At 38.6% G+C, this 18999-nt stretch overlaps 2 protein-coding genes across 5 annotated transcripts in view; both read left to right on the top strand.

Annotated features, from left to right (window-relative positions):
- galnt13 (polypeptide N-acetylgalactosaminyltransferase 13) overlaps positions 1–8556 on the top strand; it is a 40597-nt gene extending 32041 nt beyond the window's left edge. For 3 of the 4 annotated variants that reach the window (XM_023337599.1, XM_023337600.1, XM_023337598.1), the window contains one exon: positions 5619–5698. Coding sequence is in view for 1 of the 4 variants with exons in the window: in XM_023337601.1 (XP_023193369.1) it covers positions 5619–5759 (141 nt within the window). In the remaining 3 variants the exon portion in view is untranslated. Of the gene's footprint in view, positions 1–5618 lie in introns of all 4 variants that reach the window. The other variant, XM_023337601.1, reaches the window with a different exon arrangement.
- An 8861-nt stretch (positions 8557–17417) lies between these two features.
- kcnj3 (potassium voltage-gated channel subfamily J member 3) overlaps positions 17418–18999 on the top strand; it is a 41720-nt gene continuing 40138 nt past the window's right edge. Inside the window, exon 1 of the mRNA XM_005805315.3 lies at positions 17418–18972. Within this exon, the coding sequence (XP_005805372.1) occupies positions 18295–18972 (678 nt within the window). The 5' untranslated portion in view covers positions 17418–18294. The remainder of the gene's footprint in view (positions 18973–18999) is intronic.

Here is an 18999-nt window from a genome sequence, read left to right as displayed (position 1 = left end):
ACCAGCACACATGATTGAAATGGGTCAGCTATTGTTTACAAGTTCTTTGAAGTGATCCTTCATTGTGGAGCTACCTTTTCATGGCTCTGGACATTCAGATGGCTCTCTTATTGGTCTGAAGCAGCTGTGCACACTGTGTGCCATGTTCAGATTGTTAAAGCACTGAATCCCAATCATCAGGGCTTTTCACCACTCTGCCTACTTATTTACATAGCTCTGTAAGAGATGTTCTTTTGCTCCGCTTTTCTTTTCATTTCAGGGTTGTTATTTTCCCGCCTTTGCGCCTGTCATTTTCTCTATAGCCTATTCTGTTCTGCAGACTAATCTCAAGTTTGCACTTCAGAGTCCTAAACCTTGGTGACTCTCAAACAGCTAAAGAGCATGTAGAATGCCACCGTTTTTGTGTCCCGGCTCCATAAATTGAGCTAGGAGCTCCCAGAACTTGTGGTGTGTGTCGGAGTCATGGCAGCAAAGTGACGTGCTGTTAGATGGCCTGATTTGCTGGTCGCGCTCTGAGTTCCTTCTGACATTGCCCTAAGAAGAAGGAAGCACGGATGCAAGACCCAGTCATCATTAAAGCAAACGAAACTATTGCTTCACTCTGCCTTGAAATAAAAGGAAAGCGCCTGAAAAGAAAAAAGGAAAAAGAAAATAAGTCAGCCTTGTAGATCTCCACAGTCAAAATGGTGACTCTTATGCCTCGATGCAAGTGTAGTGTGCTGCCTGGTGACAGAAAGGATGGTTCGAAGCAGTCTTCATTTAATTAGCTGGTCTCAGCTGCGCAAACGGTCTGTAACTTGCTCCGGAGGCCCTGCTTCATTTGCTGAGAGGTTAGGATGGGAGTTTTCTGTGCCCTAAAGCTGGCATGAAATAATTATGAGCAAAGAACTGGACTTCCGCAGTTCTGCTAATTTCATTTAAGGTACATTTTCCCTGCCCTCCATTGTAACACTCCTCTCTTGATGTCTCTTGCTATTATAACTTAGAATTTTTAAACGAAAAGAAAAATATGTCTCTCAATAAGAACTGAGTCAGCCTGATGAGTCTTCCTCCAGCAAAGAGATGCCCTGATCATTAATGATTGTAATATAACGAATAAGTTATGGTCCAGCATTAAATTATGAGGAATGTTACCAACTTATAGACATTGTAGTCAAGCTTTGTGAGGTTCCAGAGCTAAGTGAGATTCCAGTTATTTTGCAACAAAATGCTTGCAAAACATTTTACAACATTTCTTTACGCTATTGGAGTTCACTAACAACAAGCCCTACCAGCTGCAGGGATTCTCTCCATGGCCAGTGCTAATGAATCATGAATTGGCTCTTGTTGTTCTAGTTAGATAGCTTTGTGTTATTGTGGATTGCGCAAAAAATAATAAGTAAAATGTTTATGCTATGCTGTGACTTCTTGAAGGTTCCAAGGATGACAATAGGGTTAAATAGTCAATAAAGAATGCATAGCAAATGTAAAACTCTTACATAGTTGAAGTAGTAAATGTAAACAGCCAAATGATAATAAGTTGTTCTGTGCATGAAAATATACTAAGGTAACACACATGGTCTTGTTAAAACTCTGGGCTTTTTCATGGGGGTTTGTTGTTGTATAATCAATCTATCTTCTACATGTCTCTAAATTAGAGACGTTGAAACCAAACTATAACTTTAAAATTAATGTACAGAGTGAACAGTTTTTGCGTCAGATTGATGTCTATATTAGCCTACTCTGTCAACACAAATTGGTAGCTAAAGAAATATGTTTTAAACTTTAAGTTTGACACCCTTTATATTGAGAATCTACTTTTTTTTAAGAACTCACTTTTATATCCAGATCTAATAATAGCATGGATTCATTTTGCCAGGTGAGGCTACATGCGCGACAGCAACTGGATGGTGCTTCATGAGCCAGACTTAAGTTGAAATATTGTGTCGTTTTGATGGCCTAACAGTCTTTTTATTGATATTACTGCTCATCATTTACAAATGATACAGAAAAAACTGTTTTTTTAATGTCAGGATTATATCATTCTTCTTTTTATAATCTTTTCCCCCTTTTTCTAAATAAAGCCACCTCTTTGTTCTTTTCTCCAGTCTTTTTGGCAGGTGCGAGGGATCGTGTGCCACCTGCTCTTTGTTCTCACTCTGTTTGAACAAATGAGCCTTGTTGGGCAGTCTGCAACGTGTACTTCAGGAAGGATACGTGTGTGTGTGTGCACATCTTCATATCTGGGCAGAGAAATACTGGTCCTTGTGTTTTTATAGCTTAAGATCAAACATGACCAGAGCGTCTCTGCGAGCTCATTAGTCTGGAGATCCTCCGTCAACGGCCAAAGCACAATCTTGTTTTAATGAACAATTACAATGTGCCTCCAATGTAGGATAAAAAACACTGTGGCAATCACAGACTGAATATTATAGTTCTTCACATGTATTTTACCTCATATTCGTAAAGAATGACTCCCAAGATAGTGCTGTGCTTACTGTAAAACCTGGGGTTATATCCGCTTTGCTATTGCAGTCTTACTTTGAAAGATACCCATAAATTATATTACAATACAGAACTGTGTGCCTTTGTAATATAGGTTTTGCAAACCTTTATTACAAACCAATTAGATGCTGGTGCATCTCTAGCAATTAACTGGAGATGCACCAAACTTTTTCTTTAAAAACCGACATAAATATTGTCCAATTCTGAGAAAGTAATTTTTTTTAGCACGATTAAGATGCAATTAAAAATAAGTTATATATTTTTTAATATGCTCCTTAACATTTACAGATTTTTTAAAACATTTCAAAACACAAAAGTAACATATAACATAGAATAAATTTTTTAACTTTTACATTTCAGTTATAAGTGACTGTGTCTGACATTTATGCATTAAAAAAAAGAAAACAAGAACAATAAACAAAAGTTAGAAGTTATAGTATTAGAACACCAGATTGTAATCCCAGAAATCTTCAACCGTGATTCATTTAAAATTCAGTACAGATCTTGGAGTGACATCATATAAAGTATAAAATAAAAACGCTGTAAATTAATAAGAAAATATTTTTGTTAGAATAGTTGTTAGTTGAAACATGAGCAGCCCAGTGGAGATTGATGGATCAGGTGAGATAGATCCTTGGCAGCATCTTTGTGTATTTCCTCTATGATAAACAAAACCTACATTCACTGGAGGTTTTCCAGAGAATGTAAGTTTTAATTGCCAAATGATGCCTGTTGGTTGACATATAGAGGTTGAAATCTTAAACCTAAATCTAAATTGTGATCTTTCTCGAAACTCATTCTGCGGCACCTTGCTGGTATGAAATTGCTCGATTTGAGTCACTGAAAGTGATGTGCCGAGAAATGTGCAGGTGATCAAATATTTTCAGCTTAATGAGCTCTGACACATGACTGACTGGCTGTAAACTCAAAGGTCCAATCTTTTATACACCAGTGAACTCGCTTTGAGATCTACTGGGTCACATTGAAAACAACACTCTTTAGTCTAGACTTTACTACAAGTAAAGCTGCTTTGTTTCAAAGTTGTATTGAAAAAATAAAGCCAAGGAAACATTTAAATAAAACTTTCTACAACATAGCAAGATGTGTCAGAGAGAGTAAGGCTTTCATCAGATAACAGGATGGATGAACAGATTACAGCAAAGTGAGTCTGTTTAATCCTTTTCTGCCTCGATCGGTTTTGGACCGAATGTGGGCAGCCTTTTGAAAAGCCCAAAGTTAAAGAAAGATTTACATTCTTCAGAAATTATTTGAGACCTCTGATTTCTAATGTGAAACTAAAAATGTGTTCTAAAGTAATAGTAAAACCCTGAAACTACTGTCTCACACCTCTGTTCCAGAGCAGGAACTGGCTTGAAATTATTTTAAATGTAATTCCTGTAGCTCATTATAGTTCTTAAAGAGAAAATGGAGTTGACTTTCCAAAGATTTCCAACGACAGGACAAAGCTACTCATTGGTTTGTAAGAAATTTTACTCTGAAAAAGTGTTTTAAAACAAACGCGGTCCTTTTATCATGTGTGTGTAATTATAGGGCAAGAAAGGCAACCCTAGAAAGAAGTAAAGTTGTGAACACATTTTCCATATGAGCGCATGAACATGAATGGTTAATTTAGAACCACTGAGAGCTCTCCTGCTGTTCTTGGTGTTGGGGGAGTTGCCTCTGCTGCCGTCACGGTAGATAGCTTTTCTCCTGTGGTACGCATCGATGCGGTGGTTGGGTTTGTCTCTTCACAACAGGTGGGGCCTTTTTTATTTTTCCATTCGTTCTGTCGCCTGGCTTCTCCAGCTAACTTGACAGAGCAGCAGAGAGACAGGGGCTGACAGGTGAGAGGGGGACAAACAGCAGGAGAGAAACACAATAATTACACTGATGAAGGAAGGCCCTGTTCTATTCTGGTGTCTCAGTAAAATCACAGCTGTGACAAGGAGCCGGCATGCACGAATCCAGAAGCTACTTAATGGAATTCAGACGTCATTAATTTTCCAGAGACGTCTTTCATGAAGCAGTCCTGTTAATCAGTCATTGTCAACTGATCTCAATCTGACAGATCCTGAAACAACTTGTGTCAAGGCCAATTTATTTTGTAGACGATGCCACGGCTGGGCTATGATGTATGATTTGGCCTCTGTATTCTCCTTTTTGTTTTGAGGTCAATGTTATCAAAATACACAGGCATTGCCTATTTGTATTTTTTGGAACAAGGTCTTGCTTTTATATGTTCGTGTTTGGCTGTACTATTGTTAAATAAATATACCAAAATGTATTAACTCAAATCCAATGATTTTAAATACTAGATATTGTAAAGGCAATACACCCTAGAACCTATTCACACATTTATCATGTTGCATCTATAAACTTCATTGTGTTTATATTATTTACATTGGGATTTTATGTGATAGTTGTCTACAAAGTAGTACATAATTACACAGTGGATGGAAAATTATGTGTATTTACTTTAAAAATACTACAAATCTTAAAAGTGTGGGTTTTTTACAATTCATTTTACTTTGATACTCTTTAATAAAATCCAGTGGACTATTCCATTCTGACAGATGAAAAGAGCATTGTGCAAATGCAAATGTACCATCTAATTGAGAATCTGTGGCAAGATCTTAAAATTGATATTCACAAACACACTCCATCCAATCTGACTGAGTTTGAGCTATTTTTGCAAAGAAGAATATTAAAAAGTTTTAGTCTCTGGGTGTGCAAAGCTGGTAGCAAAGGATTTGCATATAAAATTGCACTGATTCCTGGTTCTACCAACAATCCAGGGCGCCTGAATAGAAACGCATTTTTCAGTATCAGTAAAATATTTCAGCTTTTGTGTTTTATAATGTGACAAATTATTTTAGAAGTTTCATATGAAAAGAAACTTCATGGGTGTATTTTTGGTTTTCTGCCTTTCATGCTAAATGGAAACAACCATTGATTCCTCCTACAGGAGCCTCTGTTTTTTTTTTTTTTTACCGGAATGGGTGTTCTGACTTTCAAAAGCATTCCTTTCACCTTTTTCCACCTAAATGGGTTTGTGTTTACAGTTCATAAAAATTACAGTTGGAAGGAAATTCTCCAGCCACAGCAGTAATCACCTGTGTTTGCTCTCTTCTCAGCAACTGACGCTGCTCCATGTGAATAGCAACCAATGCTTGGACATGCCGTCTGAGGAGGACAAGATGGTCCCCACCCTGAGAGACTGCAGCGGCAGCCGCTCCCAGCAGTGGCTGCTCCGTAACATGACCCTGAGCATCTGATCCTTCACCTCGGCATTACCTCCTCCTCCTCCTTTTCGTAACCCGACTTGCCATCCACACCCTCACCAGGTGGCACTTAACACACAACATATGCTTCCTCCTGTAGCTGCCTGGCCACCAGTCACAGAGATGCTGGGATGCAGCAGAGGATTAGCTTCCGCTATGGATTCGTATCCTGTTGAGGCGGGCCTCGGGTTTAAGCAAGGCAGCACCTGCCTTTCCGACCACATAATGAGGCATATCTCTAGACTGTGTCCAGGCTGGGAGAACGGTGCATGGGGTCTGAGCATGTAGAACACGCATTTGCTTGTAGAAACTTCTCTGCTGGACGTCAAACGCATGAACAGAAGAGTTGGTAAAATATTGAAATCTCCAAACATGCTCGGCAATGTTAGTGAGTGCATCAGATCTTATCAGCACAGCTGGCTTGCTGCTCATCTTTTTTTATCATCACTATCTGCTCTGCTCAGATAAAAAAAGTTTACCCTAGAATTTCTAAAATGAATTCAGTTAGAAAGTGTGGTGACAATGCATGAGGTAACATTTTATTTCTGTTCACCTGGGCTTTATAATAAAACAGGAGCTAGTGGTTGCATTTATTACCTTTCTCAAAAACAAAGAGGCATATATTCTGGGAGCTGTGGGTGTTTCCCATCAGAGCAGCTGCTGCCACCAGAGGGTCAGCATCAACTCTGTGGGAGGCATGCTGTCAAACTGCTGTACAACATACCCTCTCTGACACTGATACAATTTTTTTTGCTCCCCTCTTGTTTGACAGGACACTGCTGTAAACTTTGTGCTCATTTTAGAAGGGGTATCATGCAGAGCTAACAAGCTTCTTGTCAGAAACTGGAGACCCATGATCACATGTTGACACCTGAATTTGTAGCCATGAAATACATTAATCTAGGGAAAGTGGCTCATAAAAAAACACTTTATGAGCTAGGTGGGGCCATTTTTTCCCCCACTCGCTTATTTTCCCATAAGCGAGTGAAGGTACACTTGTGCCCCTTGTTAAATCACTAAGTACATGTGACTAACCACACTTTTGGGGTTCAATTTTCCTAGGGCAGATACCTGTCAGACCAATAGAAAACGCTTTACAGACCAGAAGCAGATGCTTATAAATTTGTTTCTTCAAACAAAACTTGTTTGTAGGTTTAATTTACTGGTACTTATCTATTTTGAAAAACAGTAAAATGCCAATTGAGATTTAGTTATGCTTTATACTTACACCAATTTAAGTATAAAGCATAACTTTACACTGGTTCTAAAATGTATTTGCCTTTTAACATTCTCACTCCAAAGCATACTCTGTAAATTTTACCATAACTCTAACTAAGGTCACTTATGGCCTAAATTAGCAACCAATCAAGCACTGCAATCAGCAGCCATCTAGTAAAAAAAAGTATGTTTCAGTTGAATTTCTGTTGACACACTTGCAATGCCATACTGTTGTAGCTCAAAACTGATTTAATTGGATCCTTTGTCGTGAAAAAAGAAGGTACAATTTTTGTTCTTTAAAATACCTCAAATATTTTTTCTTGTTTTTGTGTTAATTATGAAGGATGTCAAGCATTGTTTGAACAAAAGGCCCATTTTTTTATATTATTGTAGTAGGAATTGGAAGAATTATTTTAACGCATTGTTTTAAGCAACAGAAGAAAGTGGAATGGGATCACAGTTCGTTCCTAAAACCATGAATGTGGACTGGAATGTTTTTAAAAGGTTCCAGTCATTGTCAGAAGGGAGATTAAGAAGCCAAATTGTGCTGGAGCATGGTTGTAATATGTGCCTTCAGACACATAGCTTGTTGTTCAAACGTCTTTCTGTTGCCATGTTTTCATAGATAAAATCAGAAGCATATGCATATATGAAAAACAGCCATATCTCAAACAGGTTCACGATCCCATTCATTTCTTACACTTCAGCAGGTGTCTGCTACAGTGTCATATTCATCTGATGCCCATAGAAATGTGAGAGGGACTTTTGATTGCACCGCTATTCGGGATTTGAAAACAGATGTTGTACATAAGGCTGTGAACTTGTTTGTATTACTGTTGATGTTGTAAATAAAGAACCGGTTATTTTTCTATGATCCTGTAAGTTTGAACACCCATCTGTTTAAAAGGTGATTGAAAGATTTTGAAAAAGGAAAAAAAAAATACTGAAAAGTACTGAAATACTGATGTTGGAATATCGGTTTCATAATTAGGCTGTGTTTTGATACAGTGCCTTGCAAAAGTACTTATACCCCTGATTTAGATCAAAGCATATTTATATTTTAGAATTGCCTAGTCCTAAATTTGACTGAGGGCCTGTACTGACAAAATTAATGTTCACAGATTATACCAATCAACTTTGACTGTATTTGGGCAAATTTGCAAAGAGCAGAATGAGTCAGAATCTATATGTGCATATTAGGTGGAGATGTAAACCAAAAGACTTGCAGCTTTAGGATATCAAGTTAGAGACAATAGATGGATGGATGCACCATACGAAGCTTGGAAAAAAAAAGTTAATGTTAATACTTTCGCAAGACACTATAATTACCCCAAAGATAATCTGGGATCACCTTAAGGACCTCAGGTAAGAACACAGGAGGAAGTAACTGTTACAGCTACTTGAAATCTTCACAGAATGCTTGCTTGGCATTCAGAGTACGTTTTGATCACCTCTTTTATATTATATGTTAATCGACTGTCTTTCCGATAAAGTGCGCAGAGTAACACAGAAATGTAATGTTTCATTGTGCAGACTGCAAAGTGATAACTGTATGTTTTGCCTTGTTTTTTTGTTAAAATAAAAAATGTGAATACAACATTTTCCTTAAATTCTCTGAATTTACAGTGAGCTTCTGAGACCCCTGCACATCTCATCACCAGGCTTTATGTGGTGCCTTTGGTAAATTGGGGACTGTATTTTACAAAGAAAGAAAGGAGTGTTTTGCGATGGATGTTACATTCTCCTTTTGTCCAGTGTGTATAAGGAGCCTGTGGTTGTCAGCTGACGAAAGGACTCCTGACATGACTCATTCTTCTGTGTACATTTTAGCTAAGAAGGCTTGACCTTTCAGAGGACTCTCGCTTTGTTAAACTCTGAAAGGGGGGAAAATTACTCTCCCTGAACAGGGTTGAGAAAAGAGGCAGAGTGAGCACCGAGCAGTATGAATATTACAGAGCTCATCATTATTTTAAAGAGCCTGTATTATTCTTTGTTTCCACCTTTTGTGCCGTAAAGCCGTTTGTGCTTGTATTAGGTCAGCACATTTATGTTTCAGGAGTTCACGAAACAAAAAAAGAAATTTGGACTGTTCAGTAACAATGATATTGAACTCCCCCCAAACATGTAATCAGTAGTCAGTTGCTTCTTGCTCAATATAACTCTGCCAATAGGAGACAGATGTGGTAAATATATGCTTTGAAGCTTGTTAACTTCAAATGAACTATGTCAGGTTTTGGTCACAATTCATGGTGGTTCTCAAAAGTGTACAAATCTCTTAAAATCTCAGTTTTTTGTGATCTATAACAATGAGACATAGGTAAATCATCTGAAAACGTTGCCCTATAACATTTATGAAAAATAATTCTGAGCTTACACCTCTCTTCAATTCGAGGGATCAACCTGAGATACAGTTCAATTGCCCTTCCCGGATTTTCATAACATTTGATTATTTACATCCTAAAAGCAAAGCCATAGTTTAAAGAAAGGTTGCCAATGATCCTTGACTCCCCATGACCTGAACAAAGCTACCCATCAGGAGGAGACTTGACTTTTCCTGAAAGATGATGAAGTCATGAACAGCTTTAAGTATCAGGTCAAATCTTTGCAGGCCCTCCTTTGCAAGAAATTGAAACAAAATCTTCCATCTTGCCAAAAAGATGTTCATTTCTGTCTTCAAGAGTTTCTGAAAGGAGAAAAACAGACAGAGCAACAGATAAGATAAAATCATGATGTAACTGAGGATGTGACCTTAGCGTTCATCTTTATAACACCAACAGTGCAGCTTTGACCCAGGCATCACACCAGGTGGCTTTAACACCAGAAATCTCCCCTCACACTCTCAGGGGGGATTTCTGCAGTCAGCTGCTTGCTCTGGATTTTATTTAGAGCTTCAGAGTAAAGTTGGAGAATACCAATACACACTACAGTTTCTGTTCAGAAAGAAACTATTTGAATATAAAAGGGAGATAGACTTTTTGTATGCCATACATATCTTCAATCATTCCCCTTTTTGCATGTTCAATGATATTCAGTGAACCTCTCTGAGGTAATCTTAGTAAAGCCATTAACAGCTCCTGAAGAGTTGACAACACATCAGTGATCCACCACTTTCTCAGCAGGGACCCTTTGGGGTCTGACTGAGGTTTCAGACACTCTCACACCTGTTGGAGACCAGACACAGGCTTGTTAACCGGTCCTGTGAGGATAAGATACAGTGGTATTGTGGCCAGGCCAAAGGAGTGCATTAAGGGGTGTGATGGCTTTGAATACCAGTCCTAATGGAAGCCTTATCAGTGGCTGTCTGAGGCACACTTTGGCTCTTGAAGGCAAAACGTGCTCAAGGCCGCATTATTTCCAGTTATTGAAAGCATGGAGTCATTGAAGTTCAGGAAATATAAAAGCATGAATGTGTGTAGAGACTTTGTATTTTGCATTTTTCCCCCAAATTTCTCATTTTGCACAGGTGAGACACTATGTTATCTCTACTCTTTTCTCTCCAAATTTATTGGCAGCTGAGAAACTAGGACTATGTCTTAAGTTCTACAAAAGGCAGAACCATTCTCCTTCCCGGTTTGTCATTTTTCATGCTACTAAAACAGCAAATCTACACATGTAGCACAAAAATACCCCAAAAAACCCTTTGACCTGTCTACATTGTATCATGACACAATAAAAGGATGCTGAAAGTTCCAGTTTGTCAAACCACACAACATGTTACATAAAACTGGAACATAGTTGTGTCTGTGAAGAGCAAGATGTCAAGGATTTTAACATTTTTTGTCAGGAGAACTATTTCTGTTACAAAGCAGACTTCAGGAGTGACTGTGAATGGGTCAGAGGCCAAACTTGACAAGATACATTCAGCACGTGGCTATGCGTCAGTGACAACAAGACAATGCCGCAGAAGTTGTATTTTGTAACTGTCTGTGGTATCCATCATTGGATAGTTATTTTATATTAAAAGCAGAGGCATAACGACACCAGTCTGAGATGGAAAAGTAAATTCTGAAACACAATGTTGTTTTAAAACACTGTGTTTCAAGGTTTACATTTGAAACTTGTGAAAAATGCATGACATACGAAAGGTGACTGGAGCTATAATTATAACGCTAACCCTGACCCTAAAACAGCAGTGACAGTGTTAATTCCAATTGCTAATGTACGTAGATCCTTATCATTAACTCTGAGATTTCCAAAGGTCTGCCACCATCTCCAAATCTCCAGGCTGTCCATGACAGACATGATTTGAAAATACAAGACGGTAAATAAAATGTCTTCTCCATAATCGGTTTAACGTTACCGTTATCTGCTGAAAGTCTCACTCTCTTCTAGCATACTGAAGGAACTGACCATTGCAGACTGAGAACTCTCCCCAAGAGCTGCAGTTAAGAAGTTGTTCTGACCCCATTGTCTAGCCACCACAATGTAGGGAATGATCGACAAATTTTGATTGTTTTTTTACTGTGTTTATAATGAACTGGACTGCATACATCTTGATCTGAATAGAACTATATGACTGGACTGAACTGGAATTGGACAGACATGGATTCTTTATAACTGGGTATATATATATATATATGTGTGTCAGAGCCGAGGAGAAAGTCGGGGGATAATCAAACCTTTCAGCGTGTTTCTTCTCTTCTACTCAAGACCATAAGAGAAATCCTGCACTTAATTGTTGAGGGGACCTGAGGTTCCAAAGCGCCAGCATTGAAAAGCAGCTTTAATTAGACATGGTATCAGGACAGTATCTCCAATGCGGTCAGATTCACAGCCACAGGAGGCACACAAACACCCCCACACACAGGCAAAAATCCACAGCACCTGTCTGTTTATGTGCAAAGCCAGCCCAGGGACTTAACTGAGATTTATCAGATGTATGTTCATTGTCTCTTGGGTATTTTTTCTTTTTATTGATTTTCAGGGAGGAAGTGGCTCTAAGTAGCGTCTCCTGTGTGATAATCTTCTTTTTGTGACAAAAGCGGTGATTAGAAGGAGGAGTCCTGCTGCTTTCAGCAGTAATTGTGCACTAATCAATCATCAATCTTCAGAAGCTGCTCTACAAAACACTCCAGGTCAGCTGCTATTTTTGACTGGAGCCTCTAATAGGATCTTTCTTGAACTGGAAAAGAAAAAACCCAAACATATCACAACATAATGCTCCAAATTAATGACTGAGTGTAAATGTATTGTTCTGAATGATAGAGATGTATAGCTGGTAGCTATATGTTTCTAAGACACACCATTGTCATTTTCCATCCTACTTAGCTGTAATTTGAGCTGATTACCACAAGATGTTGACAATTACATTCATCACTTGAAAGCTGCATATTTTGACCCAGTTTAAATCTGATCTGCCCTATCTTTCACATGCTTTTTTCCTTTTCACATCACAAAGGAGAGCCCTTTGGGTCCACTGATCATTTTTCAGATCTTGTTTAGTTTTACAAGGGAAAAAGGGAAACTCACACTACGTGTTTTTAATGTCAACAAAACTGTTTGAACAAATACAAAAATCAATATACCAGCTGTAAAATGAGAATACAGAGAATTTTAGCGAGTAAGCCACACATTTTCAGGGAGGCCTTAAAGGAGCAAATCAATCGAAGTCGAGATCAAAGCTGAGGCTGTTTTTTTTTTTTTCCCTGCTCCATCTCTGATTGCCAAGATTATGGGGGAAGATGAGAAATTTGATCAGATTGTCTGATCGTCGTGGAGAAATACCTCAAGTGCTGTTTTAGTTGATTTGGAGAAGGGGTCAAAAGCATCTAATGTCCCACATCGGTCTGATTGGATTAATAAATCAATCCCATCTCCACCCGCCCATCGAGTTTTAACAAGGCTATTTTTAAGAACTGGGTTACAGAAGATCATCAAAAGGCCTCTGATCAGTTGACACACATTTTCTTTAGTGGCAGAAAGTGGCTTCTGCGTGCATTTCATCAGAGGTAGAATATCAAGAAAAGAAAACAAATATTTTTTTTTTTTTATGTGGCCTTCTGTTGTTATCGGTACATAACCCTGACCTTCATCCCCATGTTGAAGCACAGTAGTGGGAGCATCATGCTGTGGTCATACCTTTATGACCACTGCGTGAAAGAAAATGTTTATGTCCAACTTTCAGCTGACATTCATCCTCATCATACATCCGGTGCTACTATTAAAGGATTTTGATGAAAAGCATATCCTTGTGTTAGAATAGACCAGTCAAAGTTTAGACTTAAATCCAACTGAAAACTTGGTAAGACTATAAGAACAGTGTTGGCACACATTCTCCATCTAGACTGAGTGCACATCAGATTTGACCCTGGCTGATTTTAAGAAATAGGTTGCAGAGGATCAAAGATCAAAGCTTTTAAAAAATGATGCTGGAAACGGTATGTTAGCTCTGCACTAGATGGTCCGAAGATGTGTTATTAAATAGGAAGTTCCATTTTCTGAAATTGTCTGTTCTGCAAACTGTTCTGCATTAAAAAAAAACTCCCAATTATAGATGAGAACTAATCTGCATATTTTCCAATTTGGTGCACAGTGTGTACATCAGCTACCTCCTCGTGTGTGACAAGAACAAGCCTGGACCTTAACCTCTCTCTTGTTCAGGGCTGTCACTGACAAAGCCTGTGCACCCTGTGGGATTAAAAGAGTGCTGCTGTTAGATAGTGATTCAAACAAAGCTTTCGATAGACTCTTTGTTGGTGGTCATATCTTAGTTTGTGCACAAAGCCTTGTATTTTTTGCTGACATCTCTGTGGCTATAGGTGATACTAAGCTGAACATGATTGGTCTAATATGTAATCTAATGGGTACAATATTAGTCAGTTCTCTGTAATCATGTCTGCCTGTTTAAACCTAATTGTGAGGGTCTGGATTCTCACATTCCATGTTTTAGGTTAAAATCTGATTTCTAGAAAAGGTCAAATATCCAAAGCTACTAGTGACAAGCAACTCCATTATATTAGATTTACTTATAACTTACAAACAAAATTACACTTTTTGCTTGCAGTTGTTTGTTTTTGACAGTAAACCATAATGACCTTTGTAATTGTATTTAAAAAAATACGAAGTTAAACTTGGTGAACTTAAGTACCTTTCATACTTATTCAAATGAAGCTTCTGTACACACACGCACACACAGAAAAACTAGATGTTGTGGCTCTACACCCTACAGGGTTGCTTACAGCACACACAATTTCTGGTGAGTTTCATTGAGCTGGCATATTACATACATCATGGCCAAATATTAGTGATTTGGTAATATCGGATCTAATTGTTTCAAACTTCAACAGTCTATGCCTCTAGGAATCAATCATTTCACAATATTCGAGGTTCAGACCATCTATTCTTTTGGAAACATATGACAAATACATGATTATATGGCGCAAAACATGATAAATCTGGATAATATTTAAATATATTTTTAAAAGTATGCAATAAAGAGAAAGACGTATGTCAATTATAAAAAATAATTTTACAAAGGGTTGAAAGAACTCTAACTGACAGAAAAGATACTTCTTTGTATAATTTTACAAGTAGGAATAAAGTAGGAATGATAACTAAACCGCAAGTACATAATTATTTCCAAGTTTTAAAGAATGTTGCCATTTTTTATTTTCAATAATTTTTAGTTCAAAATCAATAGCTATCACACAGGTAACTTAATTTGAAGAGTTAGGAAGCTAAGTGAACAATGAAAATGATTTACTTTCATAATCTGACTAGTAAATAAAAAATACATACATGGCCTGTAAACATATTTTGATTTTTTTTGTTTTTAATTTTTCAATAAAACATTATTTTTCTGAAGCGTTTGCTTTGAATGACCCAGTAAGGAAATACTAATAGTCGAAACCAAGTCAATGCATTAAATCATCTGTCTCATGAAGTTTATTGCTTTTTTTCAAAAGTTATGCAGAAAAGACATTTTGACAAACAACCCCCCACCCCAAAAACAAACTTTTGTCTCTATGACTACATTTAGAAAATACAGCAATTAAAAATGTGTAGCTCCTAGTGCTGGTTGACTGGTTGTTGAACAGTTCGAACTAATAGCCTTGTTTTCACTCTGCAAACATAAAAAATGGGCTCTTTCTCTTAATGAGGGCCAGCATGCAGAGATTAGATGACCCGTGTCCCTGTGCGCTCATTATAAAAGCACAGAGTCTTGCAGAGGCGGGATAGCTAATGCTCACCTGGCAATTATGATGGCCCAGTGACTGATAGGGAAATCATTTCCTGTCTGTTCCCCTCAAGAGGGCTGCATCACAGAGCCGCACAGACAGCGCTCTGAGGCATCTCAACTTCTCACCGTCCTGCCATGCAGTCATTCATTTGGAAACAGTTATGTCAGGCCAAAGCGCTGTTTTTAGAAGCTACCGTTCATACAGTGAGGCTTGCTGGGTTCAGACTAGACAAGAAATGTGATGTGATAAACTGCAGGGAGCTGCAAGTGAATAGGGAGGTAGTTTTTTTTTCTTCTTTTTTTTTTTGCCTGGAACCAGACTGACTTAGCAGCATATTGATCCTGGTGAGCTCAGACAGTGGATCCAGGAATGGTTGGAAAATAAACAAGCTGCAGTGGACATAAATTGTTTAAATGAAAGATCACCATGATGTGGTGGACATCATGACAACTAGAAGCAGGGGAGGATAAAAAAAAAGTTTTTAAAGAGGCAGCTGGATGGGGGTTACTAGTAATCTTTTGCTGGCACACCAAAATCAAAAGCCACAACAAATTTTAAAGAGTTTTATTATGCTGCATTTTGAGTCCACCACCAAACAATTCATGATAATAATTCAATTAGTAGATGAATAAATGATTGCTTAAAGGAAATTAATACATAATCTACTGATAAAAGGTTGAATGTGCGCAACACATTCAAACATTAAATCTTCCTTTATTTATTTGAATAAAATATGTAAACATTTAATTCCCTTTCTATCAGGTGATGGTACACTTAGATGTAGAAAACTGTAACAAAATGTTCTTTGTTTTCTTCCAATTGTACTTTCAATATGCAAATAAGAACTAAATAAATCCACTTTATAACTAAACTGATATAAATACCAGATTTTAATGCAAATTTCCTACTGCACCCATCAGGGGGGTTCTCGACAAAGTGATAATTGTGCTGTTTTCAGCCTCTGCACAATGCAGCAAAAATAAATAAAGAGCAAAAACAAAGAGGAAGAGATAAATCAGCTATTTGTTGTAGAGGAGGTGCTGTTTTGTTCCTCCTGTCCTTCTGTGTTTGACACCGTGTGAAAGTCTGGGCAGTGTGGGTGTATTCCTCTGTGGATACAATCTTGGTAATATGATGAGTAATTCTAGTTGCAGGTTTTTTGTGCACCTGGGAGCTAATAGCGCAATTATTTAGTGTGTGTGTGTGTGTGTGTGTGTGTGTGTGTGTGTGTGTGTGTGGAGTGTGAGAAACCCTCCCTGCAGAACATGTGTAGATATATCAGGAAAATAAAGTGCAGTCCCCTCTGGGTGAGTAGCAGGGTCATTGGAGAATGTTAACGCAGGTGACCCAGAAGAATAACCTGTAAACAGGTTTCAGTGACCTGTGGAGAAACCTGCTGAATAATGGAAGATCGATAACTCGCATTGGCTCACTGTGGAGGCTTTTATAAGGAGCTACAGTGACTTTTTAAAAGAAATTCATACTCCAAGTTAGAACCACACCTCAGTATATTTTGGGGAGCGAGTGGAAGACTTAAAGGAGGAGCAAAAACAGTAATCAGCAAAGATAAAACATAATGTATGCATATGCTTTGATCTAAATTGTTCAATTGTAGTTCTTGCTGAGTGGTTATCCAGCTGACACAGATCTCCTATCTGTTGCACATTTTAAATCGGTTTTCTCCAGTATTGCCCTGTGATTCAAGCAAGAAAACATGGTGATGCTTCCACCACCAAGTTATGTTGTATTAATAGTGCCTTCAGTTTGATGTACAGTGTTAGTTTTTTGACATACTTAGCATTTTGACTGTAGACTAAGCAGTTCAGTTTGACTAAATCATATTTTTTAACATGTTTTATAGACTCCAGACTTTTTATATTTGCTTTTCAAAAACTATTTTGTTTTGTATCCCTCCCTTCCACATTTGTTGCTTTTTTTTTATGGTGGTCTGAAAAATTTAATTCCAATAAAACACAGTGAGGTTAGGGTTAAATGAAGTAACAAATTGTCTAAAAGCTAAAGGGATGTGAATTCTTTTGCAGGGCATTGTAAATAAACGCGTAAAAGATTATTCTTCAAGATTTTCCATAGCCTCTGATAATTTTATTGTTAAAAAAATAACACATGAAACTGCCAGAGATCTGTTCATTCAGCTATTCTGCTTTAGTGGGATTTCACATGTTTGCTATATAAAAAAAATAACTGTTAAATGAGGCAATCCCTCTCTCTCCCTTCCTCCAAACTGTCTCTATGTGGTACCACTAGGCAACCGTGGGCGCATCACTGGATATGCAAAAGTGCGCAGGAGCCGAGCAAAGAAATCGAAGCAAAAGAAAGGGACGTAAGCAGCCAAAAAGAGCATCTGTTGGATCTTTGTATCAGTGGAACAATGAGAAACCCGTCGATGTTCCCATAAGAAGGAAAGGAAAAGCTGGAGGAAAAGAGCCCTGGCGATCGAGCCTCCAAAAATGACGACAGCGGGACGGTGATATTCTTCTTCTTCACATCAAGCTCTACATTTATTTTTTATTTTTTTTACCATATGCCTGGAGTTTATCTAATGTGCGCGCAGAGCACAAAGGAAAGGACTGTGAAACCGAATTATATCCAACGCAGTCGCCAGTGCGCGCAGGGAGGTTTCGTTTAATTCAATCGAATAATTACGCAGAGACGTTTATATTATTTGTGTTTTACAGAGCGCAGGGAGAGAGGGGGGATTTAAGTTTCCAATGAAAACTTACTGCGAGTGCGGCTCCTGAGCAAGTCGGTTAAAGCCTCAGCTTTCAAGGGGAGAGAGATGAGTGATTCACGACGCAGTAACTGATAAAGCTGTAAAACCTGGACTGCGACTGGCGCGTTTGGGTACCTCATCCTTGAGAGTCTCTATTTATTTTTTATTTATTTATTTCTGATGGCTTCTTGTCAAGTCATGCATTATTAAGATTTCATGGCTATAGAGAGCAGCAACAGTGGTGTGTGGAGAAAGAGGACAGTAGAAATCTAACAGGAGGGGTAAAGACATCATACTTTAAAAACAGGAGACATTGCGCACGGCTGCAGCAACTACCAGACTTTTTTTTTTCTTTTTGAAGAACACTGAATCCTTTGGTATTTCTTTCTGTCATCGTAGTATGTCTGCACTTCGAAAGAAATTTGGGGACGATTATCAGGTAGTGACCACCTCCTCCAGCGGGTCCGGATTCAATCAGCCTCCCCCAGAGAAAAAGAAGAAGAGGCAACGCTTTGTGGACAAGAACGGACGTTGCAACGTCCAGCATGGGAACCTGGGCGGTGAGACTAGCAGGTACCTCTCGGACTTGTTCACCACGCTGGTAGACTTGAAATGGCGCTGGAATTTGTTCATCTTCATCCTCACCTACACGGTGGCTTGGCTATTCATGGCCTCCATGTGGTGGCTTATCGCCTACATCAGAGGAGACCTCAACAAAGCGCACAACGACAAGTACACTCCGTGTGTGGCCAACGTGTACAACTTTCCCTCTGCCTTCCTGTTCTTCATAGAGACCGAGGCCACCATAGGCTACGGCTACAGATACATTACAGACAAATGCCCCGAGGGGATAATTCTGTTTCTGTTCCAGTCCATCCTTGGATCGATCGTCGACGCGTTCCTGATCGGCTGCATGTTCATCAAGATGTCTCAGCCCAAGAAGAGGGCAGAGACGCTGATGTTCAGCGAGCATGCGGCGATCTCCATGCGTGATGGGAAACTCACTCTCATGTTCAGGGTGGGAAACTTGCGTAACAGCCATATGGTCTCTGCACAGATCCGCTGCAAATTGCTCAAAGTAAGTGGTGGTACTTTTATAAGGAGC

The sequence above is a fragment of the Xiphophorus maculatus genome, chromosome 7 (assembly GCF_002775205.1).
Source record: "Xiphophorus maculatus strain JP 163 A chromosome 7, X_maculatus-5.0-male, whole genome shotgun sequence".
NCBI lineage: Eukaryota > Metazoa > Chordata > Actinopteri > Cyprinodontiformes > Poeciliidae > Xiphophorus > Xiphophorus maculatus.
The sequence above is the reverse complement of the archived record's forward strand: the minus strand, read 5'-3'. Positions and strand labels throughout refer to the sequence as shown.